The sequence below is a fragment of the Amborella trichopoda genome, chromosome 12 (genome assembly GCF_054954075.1).
Source record: "Amborella trichopoda isolate Santa Cruz 75 chromosome 12, AtrichopodaSantaCruz75HAP2 v2.0, whole genome shotgun sequence".
In the NCBI taxonomy this organism is placed as follows: domain Eukaryota; kingdom Viridiplantae; phylum Streptophyta; class Magnoliopsida; order Amborellales; family Amborellaceae; genus Amborella; species Amborella trichopoda.
The window spans coordinates 38,252,324-38,278,263 of NC_142347.1; the positions used below are offsets into that span (position 1 = coordinate 38,252,324).

The window sequence follows — 25,940 nt, forward strand, 5'->3', positions numbered from 1 at the left end:
CATAAAAAATTCCCTAATAGATTCTTTCTTAGCTCAAATAAACGATATCAGAGGAAAAACTGAATGCTTCCAGCCTATCTTCAAAAAACGACCACAGGCCTTTGCACAATGAAACTTATCTCTTTGCCGGACGGAGCACTCATCCCATCCAACGTTCGCCTTAGTTGTCTTTTTTCAGAGACTCTCAGAAAATGCACAATGAACCTTATCTCTTTGCAGGACGGAGCTCTCATCCCTTCCAACGTTCGCCTTAGTCGTCTTTTTTTCAGAGACTCTCAGAAAATGGAATGAGTCCATTGACGCCGAATGAAAAACTAATGTATGACTTCTTTTCTAGGGTATTCCAATCCATCTTTGTTCTGATTTCGTCTTTAAAGCCATTGGGGACTCCTGTGGTGGCTTTATTTCAATTCACTGGAAATCCTTAAGTTCTCACCCCTTATTAGGCCGCCTTATAATCCTTGTTGAATCCCTTAACCCTGACTCCATTCCCTACTCTTGTCCCCTGAGTTTTAATGGTTTTGCATACCACAAAATCTTTATCCAGGGGCTACAAACCCTGATCTCAATGAAAGGGCCTCTATAAACCGTGAAAGTTGTATGAAAGGAAAGTATATCTTGCGTATCAAGTTAATATGAAAAGCATATATTGCAAATAGTAGAGTATATGTACATTATGATAAGTCTAGGTATAGTTTAGGTATCTGTGATTTAGTTTCTATTATTGTCATCTGTCTATAAAAGGCAAGTCTGTATATTCATATGATTAATGGACATTGAGTCTCTTTAGAGATTCTTGAGACTATTCACTTGGTATCCGAGCAAGGTTCATCTTCGTTGTGTCAATTCCTCATCCTTGAAGCATTATCGCCAATTTTCAGGATGAGTTTGTTGCTCACCCAGTCGGTGCAACTTCTGTCGAGTCATCTTTCGACTCTCTGTTATGTCTCTTTGCCGAGTGGAGTCGTTTTCGACTCTTTAATCTTTTTTATTTTTGGGATTTTTTCTTAGTAATTTCTCAAATGCACTATCTCTCCAGGATTGTCCTACTTATTTGTAAGAGATAAGTGGTGTATGTTCTTTTGTCTCCAACTCAAAGCTCGGCGTACTATTGAAGATCCACTATACGTTTCCGCAACTTAGTGTTCAAACATAGCATCTTGAGTTTGAGAGGGAGTGTGAAAGGAAAGTATATAATGTGTATCACGTTAATGTGGAAAGTATATATTGTGGGAGGGATTAGTAGAGTATATGTACATTATGGTAAGTCTGGGTATAGTTTAGATATCTGTGATTAGTTTCTATTATTTAGTTTCTATTGTTGTCATCTGTAATTTGTCTATTAATAATAAGTCTGTATATTCATATGATTAATGGACATTGAGTCTCTTCAGAGAAACTTGACAGTCTTCAAAGGCTGGACAATAGCGTCCTACAAGAAAAGTTCCCAACCAAGTATATCCCTCCTCGAGATCATCATAATCCAGAGCAACCTCAGCCCCAACAGACGGTGTGTGGTCCCTCCTTGAGACCCTTCTCTTTTTTTATGTTCCCTCTCCCACTCCCCACCTCACCATCCCCTCTCATGTCTAGAAGATATAAACAACATCCAGTCCAATCATGAGGGGACTGCCAAAGTTAATGGTCCCTCTAATCTTAAACCAACCTCTGTTTCCAAGACTCATGTGAAAGCCATCGGTAGTGTTAAGAAGATGAAGGCTACTATTAAAGCTTCTATGAAGGGTTCTCGCTCTTCGGCAAGGCTCCAAGCTAGGGGTGTCTTCAAAGGTGGTTCGTTGGCTGCGATTGTGTTTCGTGATAACTCGGTGGTGGAGGTGGACTCGACTTCAAGTTCATCTTCTAGTGATGAAGAACAGGATGCTGCTATGATGATGGAGGACATGTTCTTTGGCTTTGGTTCTGATGGACCAGGTTCTTCCTCAAACTCCCCTCCTCTCTTAAGAATTTCATTTTCCTGAAATGTTAGGGGATGTGTAACCCCTATATGAAAAGGGTTGTTTTCTTTTTGGTGTCTAAATTCAAACCTCAAAAACAAAAATAAAGATAAAAATCACCAGTCCTAAACCTGGAAGAAAACAAAGAAAAATAGAACAGGGGGATCTAGAGAGAGAGTGTGTTCATGTCCTCTCTCAGCTCAACTCATCTCAATGTCCTTCTCATCCTCATCCCTGATCACCTTCCCCCAAAACTTGTGATCCTTCCATACTTCCTCCATCTCCTCAATTGGAATATTCTTGGTCTCCAGCAAAAAGTAGTAAATGAATGCAGTCATGAGACCCACGAAGGCGGCGAAGAAAAAGAAGAGACCAAACTTCATGTGCCAGAGCATGGACAAGAAAACTTGAGCAATGATGAAGGTGAAAAGCAGGTTCACAGAGACATTGATGCTCTGACCAGCAGACCTGATCTCAAGGGGGAAGATTTCAGATGGGACCAGCCAGCACAATGGTCCCCAGGACCACGCAAAGGCGGAGACGTAGATGCATATGAAGAAGACCACCAAATCCGCATAGGTTTTAGAGAAGGTGCCCTGGCCTGTGAGCCCGAAATTCACGGCAATGAGAGCAGCAACGACAATCTGAAAATGCAAAGAAGAGTTTAGTTAGTGGGAGTTGAATGAAAAAAGAAACAGAGCAGGGGCGTTGAAAAGAGTAGAAGAAAAGGAGAAAAGAGAATAGATATAGATAGATAAGAGAGACTTGAAAAAGAATAATAGATACAGAAGAGAAGAAAGAAGAGAATTAAGCATTCTATATAAGTGAATAAAAAAAAAAAACATATATTTACATGGAGAGAAAGGGAGATATTATTGTATTTTCTAAAATATTTAAAAATTTTACTGTATAATCATGGGAGTTGGTTCGGGCCCAAGCCCGAGTCTATTGGCCGAGCCGGGGGGCTGCCCAATTTTTGGGCATCTTTGGTTTAGTCAAGATGACATGAACATGAACAAGAGCATCAGGAATACGAGCATCAGGAATACGAGCATCAGGAAAGGGTCTGGGGTCGTGGTGGTAGGCAACCCCAGCGATCTTCCCACTGGCACCACTCATATAACATCTTTAAAAAAACTACGGTACCGTCTTTCCTATTGAATTACTGAAAAAAAAAAAAAAATTTTAAAAAAGAAAAGAAAAAAAAAGCGTGAATTGAACCAGAGGAATTTGTTTAAAATTTTTTTTGAAAAATTGCTCAACATTAAAAGAGAGTATAGATCTGTCACTGAATTTTTCTCTCACCTGCGAACCGAACATCTGCAGCCCTCCCTCAAGGAACAAGAATCGACGGCCAACCTTGTCGACAGTCCACACTGACACGAGGGTGGCGACCATGTTTACCAGACCTGAGATCACGGACGACATCAACGAAGCATCGCTGCCAAATCCGATGGTCCTGAAGAGTACTGGGGCATAGAACATGATCACATTGATCCCAGTCAACTGTTAAAGGTTGGTATCATAATGGCCATGACCAGCTGCGGCCTGTACCTCCTCTTCAAGCTGTTCTTCTAGGGATGTTTCACCTTCTGTGAAGCTTCGCTGGCCTCGATGAGATCGTTAAACTCTTCCCCCACATCAGTAGTACCTCTGATCTTCTGTAACATGGCTCTGGCTATGTCGTTTTTCCCACGCTCGATGAGGGAGTTTGGCGTATCGAGGAGGAAAATGGATCCGACGATCATGATGATGGCAGGGACCGCAGCGAGGCCAAGGGACACTCTCCATCCTATGTCGCCCTTCATATTGTTTGTGCCGTAATTTATGAGGTTGGCCATGAGGATGCCCACGGTAATAGCGAGCTGGAACATAATGTTCAGGGTACCACATAGCTTGGGCGGCGCCATCTCTGACAAGTAGAGAGGGACCGACTGCAATGGAAGAGAAGAGAAGAGTGAGCGCTTTGTCTCTCATGTTAATGGGATTACTTAGCAGAGTTTCAAGAATAACTTAGTCAGTCCAACAAAGTGAGATGTAAAATCAGATGTTGTTTACGAAACTAATGAATGACTAAAAGAATCTCTCATATGAATTAAGGAAAAGTCTACAATTATATGGTACAAGGTGGTTACAATTAATTTTGATCCGGGTGTGAAATTAGGTGGTTGTATATATTCCATTGACCAAGCTCAAACTTCAACAGAAATTTTTTCGAATTTTGTAACACACCAAACTATCATATTTCAAATCGGATTATTGTAAGTAATTATGACCTTATTGTATCAAAAGTAAATAGTCTCATTGTATACAATCCCAGCTATCATATTTCACATTGGATGATGGTAAGTAATTGTAACCTTATTATATCAGAAGTAAATGGTCTCATTGTATGCAATCCCATAACTAATACTTTGATAACATTAAATCTCACTCTCATGAATCTCATGAAGAAGGAATGAGTATAAGTATTATACCTGATTAGCAAAACCTACTCCGATACCAAGAAGTATCCTGCCTATTATAAGCATGGCCACATTTTGGGCAAAACCATTGAGAATGGCACCCAGCAGAAATGTAAGTCCACCCGCTACCATAGTTGACTTACGCCCAAATTTGCGAGTGAGATAAGAGGCGACAAAAGAGGCCAAAAGACCAGCGATGTAGAGCGACGAGGTGAATGTCACAAGGAGCTGGCTATCAAAGGTGCAATACTGGTTTCCATTGTCCTCATTCTCTTTCATCTTCGTCAAAACTGAGGGGAAGAATTTTTTCAGAAAGGTATCCATTGAAGTGACTCCCCCTACAACACACAGGCAACACAAAGAGATGAGTTTTATTGAAGCAAATAGTTAAAAACTAAAAAATAATAAAAATAAAAGTAAACTACAAACAACATTAAAAGTGAAAATATATCAGAGATGACATTGAAAAAATTGATCTATGGCTAGCACATGTGCAACTAATGTATATTGTTGTTCATAATTCGTTATCGAATTTGGTAGCACTTTTGAGGTGTTGTCAACTTTTACCACCTCATGGTATCCGAGATATTCAAGTCTATTAAATCTTAAAGATTGAGACTTGTTCAAAGATCTATTGAATTATAAGCACCTTCTTCTCGATTAATTAATTCAAAAGAATCCAAAAAGTGGATAATATATAAACAAGGCGTATGCAAAAAAAAACGAGTTTATGATTTTTAATAATTTTTTTATTCTACCCAAGTTAGCTTGGTCCGAAACAGAATTTTTAATGTGCGATTGAAATGTTGTGTTTAACATTGTGATTGTGGTTTAGTATGTCTAATCCGGTTAAGAAGAAACAAATATAACAATGTTGAGATTATGATTGTGAAACTCTCTCTCTCTCTATTTTATATATATATATATATATATATATATATATATATATATATATATATATATATATATATATATATATATATATATGAAAATTTGAAAATCTTTAAAATTGATTGTCCAAAATTACGTTACAAGATACATAATTTTCAGAACTTGAAATCTATTTTTTTCTATGTCCATAGATCTTGAAATCTATTTTTTTCTACGTCCATAAATCTATTTTTTTTGAGGTTATCCATAATTTTCCCTTATTAAAAGAAAAAATAACTCTCACGTATCTCTCAAAAAAAAAATAACTCTCATACAGACTCAATAAAACAATAACACAATAACTCTCACACATAATAAAACAATAACTCTCACGTATCTCTCAATAAAACAGTAACTCTCTCCACATTCTCAATCTCTTTTTTTGGGCATAATATTAACGCTTGAAACAAGAATGTTAAGATCAATCCAAAAACCACAACACATACTCAATAAAACAAAAACAATAACTATCAGTACACTGTATTCTCCTCTCTCTCCACACTCTCATTCATGAATGAATAACGGATCTCTTTTTTTGGGCTTCAACATTGTAGCATATTGTCTTGTTAAAGCCACTATTTGGGTCCGGATCCCAGTATTCGGGTCTGGGTCCTTGTGGTCCCAACCCTGACCCGACCCAAATAGTGTTATTTTTTAATTAAATAAATATAGCTACATATTTTAGTTATAATGTATCACAGCCCATACAATGGTTTTGAAGGAGATGTCAGGAGAAGGTCTCTCGCGCTTTCTAAATAATTCATTTTTTTGGATTAGTCAGTGGGAAGAGGGCCTCTCTCGCTTTCTAAATAATTCGTTTTTTTTGTTTAGTCAATGGGGAGAGGGCCCTACCTTTGGTAGCAATTGAGCCAAACACACAGCGTTGCAAATCGTCAAGCGCTAACTAATTAAGCCCAGGTAGTAATAAGATATTTTCACCTAATCTTTCCCTCACCCCTCCCCGAGTTTCAGCTGTATATAGGTTGATTCTTTGCTTTTCCTTCCATTAAATAGGGTCTCTCTCAATTAGAAGGATCAATTCTCTAAAAAATGTGGCACTATTTCTCTTATTTCTTATTTAATTTTTTTTTTTCCGAAGATTTTGTACTCATGGGGGAGCATTTCCTCTTTTCGCTCCCTAAAACCGAACTAAAGAGGATTTTCAAGGTCCTTAACTTCATAAAGAGGGCAAAATAGAAACTCACTTTGAATGTGCATAAATAAAATCATAAAGTTAATATAAGGTTTCAATCTCTATAGAAGAAAAGAGCACTTCAAAAATCTTGAAAAAAGAGTGTTCTAAATGACCGGTTCCGGTTTTGGGCAGTTTTGGTGATCGACCGGTAGTTTTAAAAAAAAATCAAAAAATTGTATATAAATTCTCAAAAATAAAGAATTTGGTTTGTAATGTATTTTTTTAATATTATTTACATTATGATAAAGATTAAAAATTATTTTTTGTCATTAATACTCACTGCAATTCAAAAATTGATTCGTTAAAATCTATTTTTTTTCATTAATTTTCAATTTCATTTGAATGTATTTTGTTTTAAACATTCTTTATATGTTTTTCATATTTTAGTATATATTTTTTTATCTTTTTTATTTTTTCAATACTTTTTTAATCGCTCGAATCTTGTCCAGTTAGAACGGTTGAATCGACCGATTTACAAGTTTTGCCAGTTAAACTGCTTCCGGGCCCATATCCGGTTAATTGTTCCGGTTTGATTTTACGAACATTGTTTCCAGCTCTTTTCCTCAAGGGAGTAAATGTACAACATTTCTTCTCATAATGCTATAGAATATATCTTTTGCTTCTTTTTTTTCCTTATCTTTCTTCAGAGACATTTGCTTCTTTTTGTTTCATTTTAGTAAATATCTAGGGGTACTCCATATCATGAGCTCTTTCATTTATGCCAATGTTCAAGGATTTGGCCAAGTTACTCGACATGGCCCCGCCTAGCGTAGTTCCCAGTTAAAACTAGGCTAATTAAAAATAATAAAATATGAAAATTATTCAAGAAAATTGAAGCAGCATATAATACTTATATATAATTTGGATGTTTTTTACAATGATTTGTAAGTTTTTTTTCTCATATGTCTTAGTTTTATATTTCCACATTTTTTGGGATTTTTCTAAATTGTCTCCAACCATAAATCAATTTTTTTGCCATCTGTTTTTGTTTTTTCTCTTTTCGCTTTTATAGTTTTTAATTTTTAATAATTTATTTAACTTTTTTATTTTTTAGGGATTTTTGGCCTTATACCCTACTCTTCAAGTCGTCCAAATTACTGGGCTCAAGCCATGGGGGAGTCTGTGACCCGATCCGAGTTTATAAACATTGCTTTTACATTGATTCACATATTGCTTTCGATTTCTTTTAATTGTTAAACCCGATTCTCTGTTTCGAGAAAGCTTGAGGCATTCTCTCTCATTTGTTTATTAGCTTTTTGTATATTTTTGTCAATATAAAGTACATATAACTTATGCCTCGATTTTATTATCCTAATATCTTTATTTATATGGTGAACAACTTGATCAACTAGTTTAGTGACGCTTTTAATGTTTACCTGATACTAAGTATGAACTTGATTAATTGGTTTAGTGACGCTTTTATTGTTTATCTGTTACTAAGTATGAACTTGACTAATTGGTTTAGTGATATTTTTATATATATATATATTTTTTATCGGTCAATTGTTTGGGTAGGATGGCCCTTACTATTGTAATATGCAACTAGTATGGGTAGGATGGCCCTTACTATAGAGCACTAAGAGATTGCCCATTTAGTGTAGTAGTAGTTACATTCACCATCAATAATTACAAGTTACATGCACTTGCTCATTTAGTGTAGTGGCACCACCAAATAGCTACAAGTTACTGCACTTGATGGCTTTTGCTAATTGTTGGAATCCTCGATGCCGGGCTTACAAAAAGATATCAAGCTACGAGCTTGACCCGCACACATGCTTGGGCGTGTCATGCGCCGATGCGAGAATGTGCCCTTGCACCCACGCCTCCGCACATGCACCATCTCTCTCACCTTTGCTAAGAGTATAAAGCATGAAAATGCTTATCCTTAAATATTGTTCAACTAACTCTCTCTTCTTCAATGTGGGAGCAGTTTTTTCTCTACAAAAAACAGCTTAAGAAAATCATAATGTTGTTTTGAGATGTACACACATATTTTTAATACCAAAATACCAATATTTTTTGGATCGTTAATTTTCAAATGTTTATAGATCTGCTCGATCTACACATGTATAAGCCTCAGATTTTATAATTTTCAAGTCGTCACAAAGATTTTTAGTGTCGAAACAACATCTTTCAACACTGTTTGAAGGTGTGCCTTACTTTGATTTGTTTGAAGCCTAAGCCTTGTACAAACCACTCCCAAAAGAGAGAGAGAGAGTTGTAGGGGTTGGTGGGGCTTAAATGTGTGCATGAATGTATAGTTAGTGGGGTAGGTGGGCTTAAATATGCGCGTAAATGCATATTTTGGTAGTGGTGGTGGGAGAGAGGAGGGCTTAAATGTGCGTATTTACATGAATGTGTGAAGTGAGAAGGAAATTGTAGGGGGGTTACCGTTAACCTTGTTTTTCAGAAAAATAAATAAGGATGCATATTTGCACGAATTCATGTTAGAGAGAGAAAGAGAGAGTTATTGGCTTAGGACGGGCAAGAGGCTTTATATTTAATTTTTGAAAAACAGATAAAAAGTGTTTATCTGCATGAATTCATGTTAGAGAGAGAGAGCTGTTGGTTATGGAGGGGAAACAAAGAAAAGGGTTCTCTTTAGATGAAATATGCTAGAGAGAGAAAGGGAGAGTTTTGGTTGTTTAGGAGGGCGTTAAAGGCCTGCGTTCCCACGAATGCATCCTTGTAAACCAGGGGGGAACGGCGCTTACGAGTTTATCTTGGGTGAAGAAGTGTATATGAGGGTGAGGTCCTAAACAATCAAATTAAGATACCTATTAAAATATGCTGGAAGGAGTTGTTTTAATACTAAAAAATCTTCCAATTGCTCATCTCGACCGATGTATGGATGTGAGAAAAAATTAAAATCTGCTGGAAGAAGTTGTTTTAATGCTAAAAAATCTTCCAATTGCTCATCTTGACCGATGTACGGATGTGAGAAAAAATCGATTTCAAGTCTTGGAAATAGTACATGTTGCAATGTATTATCTAGACTGTCCATTTTCGAGAGTTTCAAGTGCTCATAAATGTATATTATTTTTTAACCTTTAAATTCTATAACTAGATATAGAAATAAATTTTGAGACTATCACATAGATTTGTAGTATTAAAACAATATCTTTTGACACTATTTGAAGGTGCACTTCATTTTGATTGTTTAGGGCCTCAGCCTTATACAAATTAAAACCTTGTTTGAGTGTAATGGCTATCATTGATACTTTATTACTTAATAAAACTAGCCGCAGTAATGAATTACTTGGTTGTTTGGCAACATAAATATAGTTATTTTAGATAATCTTCATATGCAATTTTATATATAAATCTAGTTTTTGAAGAAATGTTTATATTGTATTCGAAGTAATTTGCTAAAAATTGTATTTTTTAGCTATAAATACCTAAAAATAACTAAAATTAGTAAGATGCACCCCATAAATTCATTGGAAAAGTCTTTTTTGACGATGGAAAGCCTTCTGATTGATCATCTCAAACTCTAGATTTATGGATATGGAAAAAGAAACATACTTCAAGCCTAAAAAATAGTACATCTTATAATGAATTATGTAGATTGCTCTTTTTCAAGATTTTTACCTATTTATAGATCTACTCTATCTTAATTATTTTTAGAATTTTAAATTTTGTAATTAAAGATAAAAATACATTTTAAAGCTATTCTAGGAATTTTGGACACCAAACATACATCTTTAGATAAAATTTTTAGTTGAGGTGAGCCTTAATTTGATTGTTTTAGGTTGCAACCTTATGCAAACTAAACCCATATAATATTAGGTATAGTATATTAATTTAGATAATATATGTCCATGATAAGATTAACTATCGTCGATCCAAACATGCCCTAATAGTATGTGTTTGATTGAATTCAAGTGCAGCTCCTATGATGATATCCTAAGTTTTATATATTCCATTGAAGAGGTAGGGAGTAGTTTTCTTGTGATTTTGATTGTGACTCGGCCCGAGTTTTGGGCGAGTGGGTGCCCAAATCGTCCCCTAAAAAATGCCCCTGAAAATTAAAATAGAAATAATGACGAATTTATTGCTTAGATTTAGATGATTTTGATAGTTTTTAGGATGATATGGAATCTTTCATATATTTCTTCATACTTTTAAAAAACATTCAATATATAAATAAAAATTTTAATAGTCCATATTATATATTTTTTAATCTTTTTAAACCTTTTAATGGTTTCTATTAACACTAAACATTTTTCCTAATTTGTTAAAAAAAAAATTTATGGTAAAAAAAAGGTGTGCATAACTTGGCCGAATTCATTCCTCGCGTGGAGACGAATCAGGAAGAGTGTCATTGCTTCTCCCCCTGTCTCTCTCTTTACATGTCAGTTGGTTGTCTCTCTATTTCCATGTAAGTCTCTCTCTCCATTCATTACCACTCCCTCTCTACATTTTTGTTGCCGTCTCTCTCTCTCTCTCCACATGTTGGCTGCCTATATAACTCTCTCATTTCCTGTTCTCTCTCCATTGCTCTTTCTTCATTCTCTAATCTCTAATCTCTATTCTCTTCTCTCTATTTATTTTGCTTCCCGTCTGCCTCTCTTCCCCTTTTCATCGCATTTGATCTCGCAGTGATTTGAGATTTTTGGAACACGTCAGCTTTTTATTGAAAAGTGCTATTTCTTATAAATTTGGTGGTCTATTTTTATCACCATCTTTTACTTTGCATTTTGACATGAGGTGCTTCTTTCCTTACCACCTTCGTGGCAACTTTTCAATCCCCTTGTATCACCTTCCTATGAGCTGTTGTGTTTTGCCTCTCTCTCGTTAAAAACAAGAGCGCTCTCTCTCTCCTCCTACTAACATGTACCCTCTCTCCCTCTCTCAAGTAAAGAAATAAACCAGTGAGGTCTCTACTCTCTACTCTCTCTCTTTTGTAAAAAAATTTGTTGCATGCTTCTTATTAAATTTAATGACAGAGGCTTGGAGACAGAAAGAAAATGTTTTGAAGGTATGTTCTCACCTGATTTCTCAGGTGATAATTACTGTTACATAAATCTATCTTTTGTTATTTTAATATGTAAGATATATATGTGCTTTTATTTTTCTATCAATGTTAAATTGTCGTTATGTTACTGATTGGAAGACTAATTTTTAGTGAAAGAAGATGTTTTTAATCGATGTTTTATTATAATATACCCATTGAATAATAAATTTTGTAATGAGATAGATTTATAACCAATTGTAAATATCATACCGATTGGAAGGACATATTTGTATCGTGCAACTTAGGGACTCAAACTTGTATTTCAATCTGACTATAACCTTGGAGTGCACTTCTCAGGTGGCCGTTTTCTCCTCGAAACATTATCGAGGTGAGGCATTTAAAACTTCGAAGAAAGCGAGAGCATCTCGTTCTTCCAAATCCCTTGTTTTAGTCCTATTAAAAAAGGAGTTTTTCTCCTCGAAACATTATCGAGGTGAGGCGTTTAAAACTTCGAAGAAAGCGAAAGCATCTCGTTCTTCCAGATCCCTTGTTTTAGTCCTATTAAAAAAGGAGTTCATGTCCACCGTGATGTTTAGTTAATCGCAGTGGGACTCCAAACAACCTACACATTAGGTGTGAATATTAAGCTCGATGATATATTTTTATAATTTTGCCAATATTTCTTGTCCTTTTCTTGCTCTTTTGCTTAGGTTACCTCTTTTCTCTCTACAAAATTTAGGTCTCTCTCTCTTGATTGAAGTCTATGGACCTGAATTCCATGATTGGTTCATATATCAATTGTTTTTTAACTTCTTTGAGGTCTATTTTTATTCCTATTTGCGATATGCAATTAAGTTTCTCATGTTTTGGATTCTATGATTTTGTAGAGGTATTAGTCACATCGTGCCAAGTGTTTTCGTCTATTCACCAATTTTATATCCAAATCTAGGTTAATAGCAAAATCACCTCTTTTTTTCTTTTTCTTTTTTTTATGGAGGAAGTTACATATTACAATCTCAGTCTGTTTATTGTTGCTTTTTATTATGAATATTGACTCTATTCTTCTGATTTACTTGCTTATATCCTTATGTGAGTATCTCATGAAACATCTCACTACCATTTTGTTGTGTTTATTACATGTAAAGTACATAAAGTTGGGGTAAAAAATATGCAATTTTAATTATTTAAAAGAAAAATCCATTAAAAATTGCATAAACCAGCAAACTGTAGGCCCCTTTAATGATGTGTTGGGTTTTTGTAAGCTCAGCTTAATGATTTCTCTTTGATTGTTAGTGATCTTTGTTTTTTACCAACTTCGCATACAAATTTCGTGTCTCTTTATTATTATCTATACTGGATATATATGACCGTTGTGCTTAATTTTATCTAGCAAATTTTATTCCTTTTTTATAGTTTTTAAAATTGAATTTTCTGATATTCTTTAAATTGATTCATGTTACAAATTCTGCTGAGCACAATGGTGATAGAACGATAAATTTTGTGACCTCGAAAACCTTGGTCTAATTGCCGAATTCCGATCTTTTATATTAAAAAAAATGGCCTTTAGTTGATTGAAACATGCACATAAAGCTGTTGGTGTTTAAACAAAGTGAAACCCATGCTAAATTTAGATAGATGTTCAGCAAAAAATGGGCATGTATCAGCCATTTACTTTTACTGCACATTGTCTATTGGTTCATCCATGATCCTTACTAATATTTTATTTTGGATGTCTACAAAATGATCCATAACTTTTTGGGAAAGTAAATGAAGATACTATTTACCTTTGGTACAAGGTAGTCACAATTAATCTTGACCATTGGATGTGAAATCTGCATTTATTTCATTGACCAAGCTCAAAGTTCAAAAGAAATTTTTTCGAACTTTGTAACACACTCAAGCTATCATATTTCACATCAAATGGTTGTAAGTAATTGTGACCTCCTTGTACAAAAGAGAAATGATCTCATTGTATACAAGCCCTAACTTTTTTACCGGATAAAAAAGTCAACTCAATTTTTTTAAATAGTAAATATTTATTTTATATATAATTCTTTTTAAATAGCATATGTAATCAGGATCCAGATCCAAATCTGATGTATACTATTGGGATCCAGATATGGATCCGATGCATACTATTCGGATTCTGATCCGGATATGGTCGGATCCAACCCCGATCCGATCTGCTCTCACCCCTAATAATTTTTATATGTTAAGTTGACTGTTGAATTGAATCTTTGAAGTGGTTCTTAGGTGATATCTGAATTGAGTAGGCATGCATACCCAACCTTCAATTATTCCTCAACTTCAACTAATAAACGTATGTCATATGTAAGGAGCTTTTTGGAGTGTCTAAACCAGTATTGTTGCTTGATCTATTATGGATAACCTATTGGATTATCTTCTATATATGAATTAAATTGGTTGGTTACTAGGTATGTAAAAACTATTCTTCTAGTTTGATCTATTATGAGATTCACTTCCATGTATGAATTAAATTGGTTAGTTACTAGGTCTCCCGATTTGATAACGTTCAAGTGGTACCGAAGAGAGGTTTTTAGGCTCCCTCTAAATTCCATACAAGTTACCAAACATGGTAGTTCCTAATATTAGGAGCCAGAAAATCTAGATTCACATAGAGAAAGAGTTTCAAATATCACTAGCTTTCCGATGTCAAACAGGCCTTAAAGGTGTGTTTTGCATGAATGCATATGAGAGAGATGTTGGTTTAGGAAGGAAGAAAAACGAGAAGGTTTCTGTTTGTACGAACATGTGTTTGATAGAGAAGAGACTTGTCGGCGTGGTCCCACGAGCGCATGTGAGAGGGAGAGAGGGAGCAACGGTTTAAGTGTTTTTCTAGATATATTTATTACATTCTTTTTTAAAGAGATGATAGATAAGTATACAGAAAAGGAGGACCCTATTTACAGGGTCAGGGTCAGGTGAGAACAAGTAAGACAATTATTTGAGGTAAATTTATAAGCAGTTTTACGTATAAGTTAATTTTTTTAAAAAAAAATGTGTTTTTATTTTATTTAAAATAATTTGTTAAAAATCACATGTTTTTATCCAAAAATAAATAAAAATAACTGAAAAAATTAAAAAAGCAATAATTAAATAATATTACATAATACTATGTAGTTTTTGAAATAATCTAGTGATTTTGACTGTAACCCAGAATAATTTTATGATGTAACAGGGAAGAGAGATTTTGTTTCTGAACTTGACTCAATGTGTTTGGAAGCACAATTAATGGACATTTATGCTTGGGAGATAGAAACGAGTCGATGGTCATATGATGCAATGGCATTGGCGGTGTCGGAAACAAGTAAGGTAACTCTATAATTTGGTTCTTTATATTCATTAACGTTATAAATTATATTGTGTTATGTATGATGGCCTATAATTAAAAATTATATAAAATGGTTAAATGTTACTTCGATAAACTGTCGTCATTAGTTATATTTTAATAAAGGAAAATTGTTTCATGCGGACTGGACTGCATGATTATATATACGGTTCAAAAAGTGTAAAGCATCCATTTTTAAGATGGATGCAAGTAGTTGTTCCATCTAAAAACAATGGAAACTAACGGTCCAAATGTTTTCTTATTAGAACTATTATTTCTAGCTTTTAAAATTTACTTATTTTTTCATATTCATGTCTCCATGTTAGAGATTACAAATCCTTAAAAATTAAATGTAAAAATTCATCTCAAAAATAGATTTATTAATAGGTCCGCATTTCTACATATGCAGGCTTGGCCGCATAGAAACCGGGTCCTTTAATAAATTGTGTTATTAGTAATATACTCGTGGATTCACGTGAAGACGAACCGTTCTCCGTACAGGCCCAGGCTCAGCTCGGGGCTGAGATGACGTGGCTCTTAAGCCGAAATCTGGCTCACCTCAGCCCTTTGGGCTGGACATGCATATATACATATGCGGTGTTACAATACAAAATGGAATTCTAAACCCACGTGCCTTGGAAATTTTACATATGGGTTTCTAAAACCACATTACCTAGTGAAATAATTGCCAATTTTATTTATTGCCCAATTATGTTTGCAACAATGCTTAATTGATTAAAATATTAATTTATCATATAAGGTGCAGCTTAGTGGAGGTTAAGAAACAAAAAATATTGCCCGGTGGTAATATATTATTTTATGGAGGAATTATTCCACATGGAATTACATATATTACACTATCCATATAAAAGTTGTGGTGCTATCCATAAAATGATTATGAAAATTGAAGCCAAACAAGGTACAAATTTGACATATCTATGAATGGTAATGGTTCAGATAATACATTAGTAGATACACTATTTTTAGGACTTGAAATCATTTTTTGTCGATTTATAAATGTCTTTAATCTATCTAAGGTTTTTTTCATGCCGAAACAACTTTTTTCGGTGAGATTTGAGATACAACCCCAAAAATCACAACTTGAGGATGAACATTAATCCGTATTTAAGTTCCTCTACGAGTGCAACGAAAACATACTTTAAACCATATAAATTCCTATATAAGTGTGACTTAAACAAACTTTACTCCATTTAAATATCCTATTTAAGTGCAAACAAAACAATCTTTTGTAATTGAAGCATGCAATTCTCTCTCACAAATCTCCCTCACCGCTCTCTCTCAACCCTCTGCATCCTCTCTTACAGACTTATAAGCAGATCCATTTGCAAGCCTCGTAAAAGATACCTCATTTTTTTCAAGCGAGGATCCATTTGCTTCATCTTCCTTAACAAGAACATGGCTATTTCACTATTCTTGCAGAGCTAGGGAAAGTTAAAGAGAGGATGAACATGAAGTATGCGTGAGTGGACCTTTAGGCTTCATTGCCTGAAGGCTCGTCAAGGTCCTTTTACTGAGGGGTTACACAGTTCAAGCCACTGCTCGTGATATCAGCCAAAATCGACAACCAAATGTATGGCCCAAGCTTGCCCCTTACCCCTCTACCCCTTCTACTGTCAGTTTATTAATCTTGTTTGCCCCCTCCCCATCTCTGTCTCCAACAAGCTTGCCTCGGAAGTCTCTAACTCCAAAAAATATTCTATAGATATTGTCGTAATTAATATTGCCCAATCTTCATCCTCTTCTCCAAGCATCACCACCCATCTTGCATCCTCTTTTACAGCCAACATCCATGCACCTTCAATTAAGGTCCACATCTCCCCTTTCACCCTAATTTTCTTTATCCAATGGGGTGCCTCATATTTGGCTCCCCAAGACTTTGTAGCATATTTTTTCCATAAAAAATTCCCTAATAGATTCTTTCTTAGCTCAAATAAACGATATCAGAGGAATCACTGAATGCTTCCAGCCTATCTTCAAAAAATGACCACAAGCCTTTGCACAATGAAACTTATCTCTTTGTCGGACGGAGCTCTCATCCCATCCAACGTTCGCCTTAGTTGTCTTTTTTCAGAGACTCTCAGAAAATGCACAATGAACTTTATCTCTTTGCCGGACGGAGCTCTCATCCCTTCCAACGTTCGCCTTAGTCGTCTTTGTTTCAGAGACTCTCAGAAAATGGACTGAGTCCATTGACGCCGAATGAAAAACTAATGTACGAATTCTTTTCTAGGGTATTCCAATCCATCTTTGTTCTGATTTCCTCTTTAAAGCCATTGGGGACTCCTGTGGTGGCTTTATTTCAATTCACTGGAAATCCTTAAGTTCTCACCCCTTAGGCCGCCTTATAATCCTTGTTGAATCACTTAACCCTGACTCCATTCCCTACTCTTGTCCCCTGAATTTTAATGGTTTTGCATACCACAAAATCTTTATCCAGGGGCTACAAACCCTGATCCCAATGAAAGGGCTTCTATGAACCGTGAAAGTTGTATGAAAGGAAAGTATATCTTGTGTATCAAGTTAATATGAAAAGCATATATTGCAAATAGTAGAGTATATGTACACTATGATATGTCTAGATATAGTTTAGGTATCAGTGATTTAGTTTCTATTATTGTCATCTATCTATAAAAGGCAAGTCTGTTTATTCGTATAATTATTGGACATTGAGTCTCTTCAGAGATACCTGAGACTATTCACATGGTATCCGAGCAAGGTTCATCTTAGTTGTGTCAATTCCTCATCCTTGAAGCATTATCGCCAATTTTCAGGATGAGTCTGTTGCTCACCCAGTCGGTGCAACTTCTGTCGAGTCATGTTTCGACTCTCTGCTATGTCTCTTTGCCGAGTCGAGTCGTTTTCGACTCTTTGATCTGTTTTATTTTTGGGATTTTTTCCTAGTAATTTCTCAAGTGCACTATCTCTCCAGGATTGTCCGACTGATTTGTAAGAGATAAGTAGTGTATGTTCTTTTGTCTCCAACTCAAAGCTCGGTGTACTATTGAAGATCCACTACACGTTTCCGCAACTTAGTGTTCAAACATAGCATCTTGAGTTTGAGGGGGAGTGTGAAAGGAAAGTATATAATGTGTATCACGTTAATGTGGAAAGTACATATTGTGGGAAGGATTAGTAGAGTATATGTACATTATGGTCTGCAACTTAGTGTTCAAACATAGCATCTTGAGTTTGAGGGGGAGTGTGAAAGGAAAGTATATAATGTGTATCACGTTAATGTGGAAAGTACATATTGTGGGAAGGATTAGTAGAGTATATGTACATTATGGTAAGTCTGGGTATAGTTTAGGTATCTGTGATTTAGTTTCTATTATTTAGTTTCTATTATTGCCATCTGTAATTTGTCTATAAATAATAAGTCTGTATATTCATATGATTAATGGACATTGAGTCTCTTCAGAGAAACTTGACACTCTTCAGAGGCTAGACAATAGTGTCCTACAAGAAACGTTCCTCCTTGAGACCCTTCTCTTTTTTTATGTTCCCTCTCCCACTCCCCACCTCACCATCCCCTCTCATGTCTAGAAGATATGAACAACATCCAGTCCTCCCGTGAGGGGACTACCAAAGTTAATGGTCCCTCTAATCTTAAACCAACCTCTGTTTCCAAGACTCATGTGAAAACCATCGGTAGTGTTAAGAAGATGAAGGCCACTATTAAAGCTTCTGTGAAGGGTTCTCGCTCTTCGGCAAGGCTCCAAGCTAGGGGTGTCTTCAAAGGTCGTTCGTTGGCTGCGATTGTGTTTCGTGATAACTCGGTGGTGGAGGTGGACTCGGCTTCAAGTTCATCTTCTAGTGATAAAGAACGGGATGCTGCTATAATGATGGAGGACATGTTCTTTGGCTTTGGTCCTGATGGACCAGGTTCTTCCTCAAACCCCCCTCCTCTCTTATGAATTTCAATTCCTGGAATGTTAGGGGATGGAGGAAAAGGGTTGTTTTCTTTTTGGTATCTAAATTCAAACTTCAAAAACAAAAATAAAGATAAAAATCACCAGTCCTAAACCTGGAAGAAAACAAAGAAAAATAGAACAGGGGGATCTAGAGAGAGTGTGTGTTCATGTCCTCCCTCAGCTCAACTCATCTCAATGTCCTTCTCATCTTCATCCCTGATCACCTTCCCCCAAAACTTGTGATCCTTCCATACTTCCTCCATCTCCTCAATTGGAATATTCTTGGTCTCAGGCAAAAAGTAGTAAATGAATGCAGTCATGAGACCCACGAAGGCGGCGAAGAAGAAGAAGAGACCAAACTTCATGTGACAGAGCATGGACAAGAAAACTTGAGCAATGATGAAGGTGAAGAGCAGGTTCACAGAGACATTGATGCTCTGACCAGCAGACCTGATCTCAAGGGGGAAGATTTCAGAGGGGACCAGCCAGCCCAATGGTCCCCAGGACCACGCAAAGGCAGAGACGTAGATGCATATGAAGAAGACCACCAAATCGGCATAGGTTTTAGAGAAGGTGCCCTGGCCTGTGAGACCGAAATTCACGGCAATGAGAGCAGCAACGACAATCTGAAAATGCAAAGAAGAGTTTAGTTAGTGGGAGTTGAATAAAAAAAGAAACAGAGCAGGGGCGTTGAAAGGAGTATAAGAAAAGGAGAAAAGAGAATAGATATAGATAGATAAGAGAGACTTGAAAAAGAATAATAGATAGAGAAGAGAAGAAAGAAGAGAATTAAGCATTCTATATAAGTGAATGAAAAAAAAAACATATATTTACATGGAGAGAAAGGGAGATATTATTGTATTTTTTAAAATATTTAAAAATTTTACTGTATAATCATGGGAGTTGGTTCGAGCCCAAGCCCGAGTCTAATGGCCGAGCCGGGGGGCTGCCCAATTTTTGGGCATCTTTGGTTTGGTCAAGATGACATGAACATGAACAGGAGCATCAGGAATACGAGCATCAGGAAAGGGTCTGGGGTCGTGGTGGTAGGCAACCCCAGCGATCTTCCCACTGGCACCACTCATATAACACCTTTAAAAAAAACCTAACTCTGAAAAATGAGTAAGGTCCTATCTTTCTTATTGAGTTATTGAAAAAAAAAAAAAAAAAATTAAAAAAAATAAAAGAAATAAAAAGCGTGAATTGAACTAGGGGAATTTGTTTAAAAATTTTTTTGAAAAATTGCTGAACATTAAAAGAGAGTATAGATCTGTCACTGAATTTTTCTCTCACCTGCGAACCGAACATCTGCAGCCCTCCCTCAAGGAACAAGAATCGACGGCCAACCTTGTCGACAGTCCACACTGACACGAGGGTGGCGACCATGTTTACCAGACCTGAGATCACGGACGACATCAACGAAGCATCGCTGCCAAATCCGATGGTCCTGAAGAGTACTGGGGCATAGAACATGATCACATTGATCCCAGTCAACTGTTGAAAGGTTGGTATCATAATGGCCATGACCAGCTGCGGCCTGTACCTCCTCTTCAAGATGTTCTTCCAGGGATGTTTCACCTTCTGTGAAGCTTCGCTGGCCTCGATGAGATCGTTAAACTCTTCCCCCACATCAGTAGTACCTCTGATCTTCTGTAACATGGCCCTGGCTATGTCGTTTTTCCCACGCTCGATGAGGGAGTTTGGCGTGTCGGGGAGGAAAATGGATCCGACGGTCATGATGATGGCAGGGACCGCAGCGAGGCCAAGGGACACTCTCCATCCTATGTCACCCTTCATCTTGTTTGTGCCGTAATTTATGAGGTTGGCCATGAGGATGCCCACGGTAATAGCGAGCTGGAACATAATGTTCAGGGCGCCACGAAGCCTGGGCGGCGCCATCTCTGACAAGTAGAGTGGGACCGACTGCAATGGAAGAGAAGAGTGAGCGCTCTGTCTCTCATGTTAATGGGATTACTTAGCAGAGTTTTAGAATAACTTAGTCAGTCCAACAAAGTGAGAAGTAAAATCAGATGTTGTTTATGAAACTAATGAATGACTAAAAGAATCTCTCATATGAATTAAGGAAAAGTCTACAATTACATGGTACAAGGTGGTTACAATTAATTTTGATCCGGGTGTGAAATTAGGTGGTTGTATTTATTCTATTGACCAAGCTCAAACTTCAAAAGAAACTTTTTCGAATTTTGTAACACACCAAACTATCATATTTCAAATCGGATTATTGTAAGTAATTATGACCTTATTGTATCAAAAGTAAATAGTCTCATTGTATACAATCCCAGCTATCATATTTCACACCGGATGATTGTAAGTAATTGTAACCTTATTATATCAAAAGTAAATGGTCTCATTGTATGCAATCCCATAACTAATACTTTGATAACATTAAATCTCTCTCATGAACCTCATGAAGAAGGAATGAGTACAAGTATTATACCTGATTAGCAAAACCTACTCCGATACCAAGAAGAATCTGCCTATTATAAGCATGGCCACATTTTGGGCAAAACCATTGAGAATGGCACCCAGCAGAAATGTAAGTCCACCCGCTACCATAGTTGGCTTACGCCCAAACTTGCGAGTGAGATAAGAGGCGACAAAAGAGGCCAAAAGACCAGCGATGTAGAGCGACGAGGTGAATGTCACAAGGAGTTGGCTATCAAAGGTGCAATACTGGTTTCCATTGTCTTTATTCTCTTTCATCTTCATCAAAACTGAGGGGAAGAATTTTTTCAAAAAGGTATCCATTGAAGTTACTCCCCCTACAAAACACAGGCAACACAAAGAGATGAGTTCGATTGAAACAAATAGTTAAAAACTAAAAAATAATAAAAATAAAAGTAAACTACAAACAACATTAAAAGTGAAAATATATCAAAGATGACATTAAAAAATTGATTTATGACTAGCACATGTGCAACTAATGTATATTGTTGTTCATAATTTGTTATCGAATTTGGTAGCACTTTTAAGGTGTTGTCAACTTTTACCACCTCGTCGTATCCGAGTTATTCAAGTCTATTAAATCTTGAAGATTGAGACTTGTTCAAAGATCTATTGAATTATAAGAACCTTCTTCTCGATTAATTAATTCAAAAGAATCCAAAAAGTGGATAATATATAAACAAGGCGTATGCAAAAAAAACGAGTTTATGATTTTTAATAATTTTTTTATTCTACCCAAGTTAGCTTGGTCCGAAACAGAATTTTTAATGTGTGAATGAAATGTTGTGTTTAACATTGTAATTGTGGTTTAGTCAGTCTAATCCGGTTAAGAAGAAACAAATATAACAATGTTGAGATTATGAATCTTTCTCTCTCTCTATTTTATATATATATATATATATATATATATATATATATGAAAATTTGAAAATCTTTAAAATTGATTGTCCAAAATTACGTTACAAGATACAAAATTTTCAGATCTTGAAATCTATTTTTTTCTATGTCCATACATCTTGAAATCTATTTTTTTCTATGTCCATAGATCTATTTTTTTTGAGGTTATCCATAATTTTCCCTTATTAACAGAAAAAATAACTCTCATGTATCTCTCAATAAAACAATAACTATCACACATACTCAATAAAACAATAACACAATAACTCTCACACATAATAAAACAATAACTCTCACGTATCTCTCAATAAAACAATAACTCACACATAAGTATACTGTATTCTCTCCTCTCTCCACATTCTCAATCTCTTTTTTTTGGGCATAATATTAACGCTTGACACAAGAATGTTAAGATCAATCCAAAAACCACAACACACATACTCAATAAAAGAAAAACAATAACTCTCAGTACACTGTATTCTCCTCTCTCTCCACATTCTCATTCATGAATGAATAACGGATCTCTTTTTTTGGGCATAATATCTCTAGCGCTTGAAACAAGAATATTAACATTCTAAGTTAAGATCAATGCAAAACTCACAAAATCCATGGCATTAAATAGTGGATTCATGTATAGAGAGACAAAAAAGAGAAGAGAAATAGGCAAAGAGATAGAACAATGAAAGAAAAAAAAAACCAAGAGATATAGGATAAAACCATGAAAAAGGAAAAGATAACGAAACGAAGAAAGATGAATAAATAGAGAGAGAAAATCAAAGAAAAAATAAGCCCCTAGAGAGAGAAACAAAGAAAGAGAAATAGGTAGAGAGATAAAACCAGGAAAAACAAAGAGAAACACATATAGAGAAACAAAGGAAGATGAAGGCGTACAGAGATAGAACTATGAAACAAAAAAATAAATCCATAGAGAGAGAAACAAACAAACAGAAATAGGCAGAGAGATAAAACGATGGAAAAGAAAAGGAAACTTGTAGAAAGAGGGATATGTAGAGAGAGAAGAGAAACAAAGAAAGAGGTATATGTAGAGAGAGAAAACCATGAAAGAACAAAAGGAAGTCTTAGAGAGAGAAAGGTAGAACAGTAGAGAGAGAAACTATCAAAGAAATAAGAAACTGACCTGAAATTCCAATATCATAACCAAATATGAGCCCTCCTGAGGCCGCAACTATACAGGTCATAAGCACAAAAGCTGTTGTTTTCCCCGGATAGTTTTTGATCTGCCCATTATTTGCAACAATACCTCCAGCCATGGCTCTCTTCTTCCTCTCTCTCTCTCTCTAGCTCTTCCTCAAGCTTTCTTCTTTCTCTCTCAAGAGAGGGATCCCGATCTCTCTCTCTCTCTCTAACCAGAAACTCTCTTCTCTCTCTCTAGCTCTTCCTCGATCTTTCTCTCGGCATTCAGCAAAAATAAAGTACGATCTACTCTTTGAAGAAGACACCTCTTTATATAGTTACTTATCATGTTTCCCAACCCGATAAACTTCGTGCTCAAATCACAAGATAAAGATGCAAGTAACAGCGTGTTCCCAACACAATAAAACTCTTCGTGCTCAAATCACAAGATAAAGATATAGGTTACAGCGTGTTCAATACGATTAACACCCAAGGAAATAGCTAAAATAAGGACTAGATAAATGGATAAAAAAACGTATCTATAAGGTTCAAAAGGATAATTCAAGTTTAGATTTAAATATGGAAAAGTATATAATGCGAACATTTATCTTAGGTGCTGGATGTCATAATTAATCTTGACTATTAGACACGAAATAGAGAAATAGAATAATATATGAACATTGAGGAAGTTAAAAATAAAAAATAAAAAATAAAAAATAAAAAATTGAAAATTGAGATTTAGATAAAAAGTTATAAATTATCCAAAGCTAACTTTAAAATTTTAGCAAAAGGGGATCTGATTTGTCTATAAGGAAAAAGGATAATTTAAAGATAAGAGAATAGATATTTTTGGATAAAAGAACATAAATTCACCCCAAGTCAACATTAAAAGAAAATCTAATTTCCTTATAAGGAAAAAACGCTAATTTGAATTTCTATTCTTGTAGTATGAATAAGTTCAAACTTAAATAGAAATTATGGATAAATTCAAACTAATTTGAATTTCTATTCTAATAGAAATTAAACAAAAAGGAAAAAGGCTAATTTAAATTGTTTAATATACATTATTTTTTTGGAAAAAGATTATTTTGTGTTTAAAAGATACGATGGAATCAATATTTGACCTAACCTCCTATGAGCCCTCCCTAAGTTATCTCTCAAACCCACACGTATCGATCAATAATGGTATACATCTTTTAAATTTTTATAATTATATTTGAACCGTATTTTTACTTTTACTATCTCTATATTACTTGAAGATCAAATGATATAGAAATGCATTTTGGATTTTTTACTTGAAATTTAAAGCTCCTCACTCACACGCCTTCCAATCGTTCTCTCTCCTTGTTGCCCCCATTCTCTCTCTCTTTATCTCTCTCATTTCCCTCCCCATCCTAACTCTCTTTTGGCAAGAAATCTCTCATATGGGATCAAGAGAGAAAATGAGAGAAATAATAGGAAGAGAGACAACAAGGAAAGATAAAGAATAGGAAGGGGGAAGCCAGGAGAGACAAATAATAAAAAAGAGGACAGCCATGAGAGAGAAAGAATAGGAAGGAGGATAACACGGAAAGAGAAATAATAACACGGAAAGAGAAATAATAGGACAGAGGACGGCAAGGAGAGAGAGAGGATGGGGGACAATAAAGAAAGAAAAAGAATAGAAAGGAAGACAGCAAGGAGAGAGAGAAGATGAGGAACATTAAAGAAAGAAAAAGAATAGAAAGGAGGACAACAAGGAGAGAGAGAGAGGATGGAGGACAACAAGGAGAGATAAAGAGAGAAGGAATGGGGGACATTAATGAGAGAGAAAGAATAGGAATTTAAAATTCAAATTTTTCAAGTTTGAAAGTAAAAAATCCAAAATGTCTTTCTGTATCATTTGGTCTTCAAGGTATATAGGGGCAGTAAAAGGAAAAATACACTTCACAAGGGTCTTTAACTTAACCTATGTAATTTGGGGGGTAGTTAACCCTAGAAAATCCCTATATATATAAAAGGGTGAGGCTTGTATAAGGTGTCAACCTAAAACAATTAGGTGCACCTAAAAATCTCATTAAAATATGTATTATCGGTGCCAAAACTCGTATCATGACCTAAAAGTCTTTCACCCCTATAATGAAATTCAAAAGCTTCAAAAATGGTACAAATCTAGAAGATTTATGAGCATTCAAAAATCTTGAAAATTGATGATCTAGATAATGTGTTATAATATGCACTATTTTTAGAGCTTGAAATTCTTTTTTTCTTTCATATCCATATATATCAAGGTCAAGATGATTAATTGGATAATTTTCTAATAACAAAATGACTTATTTCGATAGATTTTTTAGGTGCACCGTACTTCTACAGTATAAGGATTACAACTTCTATAAACATTTTTTATTTTAAAAAGTTTTGTATACTATGAGACTATGTGCCATTGTCCCAAGAAGGTCACCATCAATATTAGCTATTAGATATCAAATCAGATGGCTTGGGGCGTGTCACAAAGTTTGAGATTTTTTTTTTTAACTTTGAGCTTAATCAATGACACAACCACAAGATTTAAAATCTGTTGGGCAAGATTGATTGTACTAATAATATTTAATTATTAAAAATTATAAATGTGTAAGTTAAAATCTTTAAATTCATATATCTTTTTCAATAATACAAAATTT

The 25,940-nt window shown here is 35.3% G+C and overlaps 1 protein-coding gene, 1 long non-coding RNA gene and 1 pseudogene across 4 annotated transcripts; 1 reads left to right on the forward strand and 2 right to left on the reverse strand.

The window, feature by feature from the left end:
• Nucleotides 1–2,080: 2,080 nt before the first annotated feature.
• LOC18446865 (sugar transport protein MST6 pseudogene) lies at nt 2,081–4,753 on the reverse strand (annotated as a pseudogene). The gene is made up of 3 exons (XR_016045151.1): nt 4,433–4,753; nt 3,261–3,889; nt 2,081–2,599 (listed from the first exon to the last, which is right to left on the reverse strand). The product of XR_016045151.1 is annotated as a sugar transport protein MST6 pseudogene (transcript).
• Nucleotides 4,754–10,967: 6,214 nt separating this feature from the next.
• Nucleotides 10,968–21,044, forward strand: LOC110008368 (uncharacterized). Of its 2 annotated transcripts, XR_002283207.2 has the most exons (4): nt 11,041–11,526; nt 14,702–14,835; nt 16,292–16,442; nt 20,098–20,879. It is a non-coding gene; the product is annotated as an uncharacterized LOC110008368 (long non-coding RNA). The 2 variants fall into 2 exon arrangements; XR_002283208.2 differs by lacking the exon at nt 16,292–16,442 and having other exon boundaries at nt 10,968–11,526; nt 20,098–21,044.
• On the reverse strand, nt 18,231–23,522 carry LOC105421644 (sugar transport protein MST3). Its single transcript, XM_020675256.2, is given in 5 exon segments — nt 18,231–19,409; nt 20,077–20,706; nt 21,242–21,276; nt 21,279–21,566; nt 23,285–23,522. Coding segments are annotated over 5 exon segments (1,605 nt in total). The 5' UTR covers nt 23,418–23,522; the 3' UTR covers nt 18,231–18,890.
• Between the last annotated feature and the right edge of the window lie 2,418 nt (nt 23,523–25,940).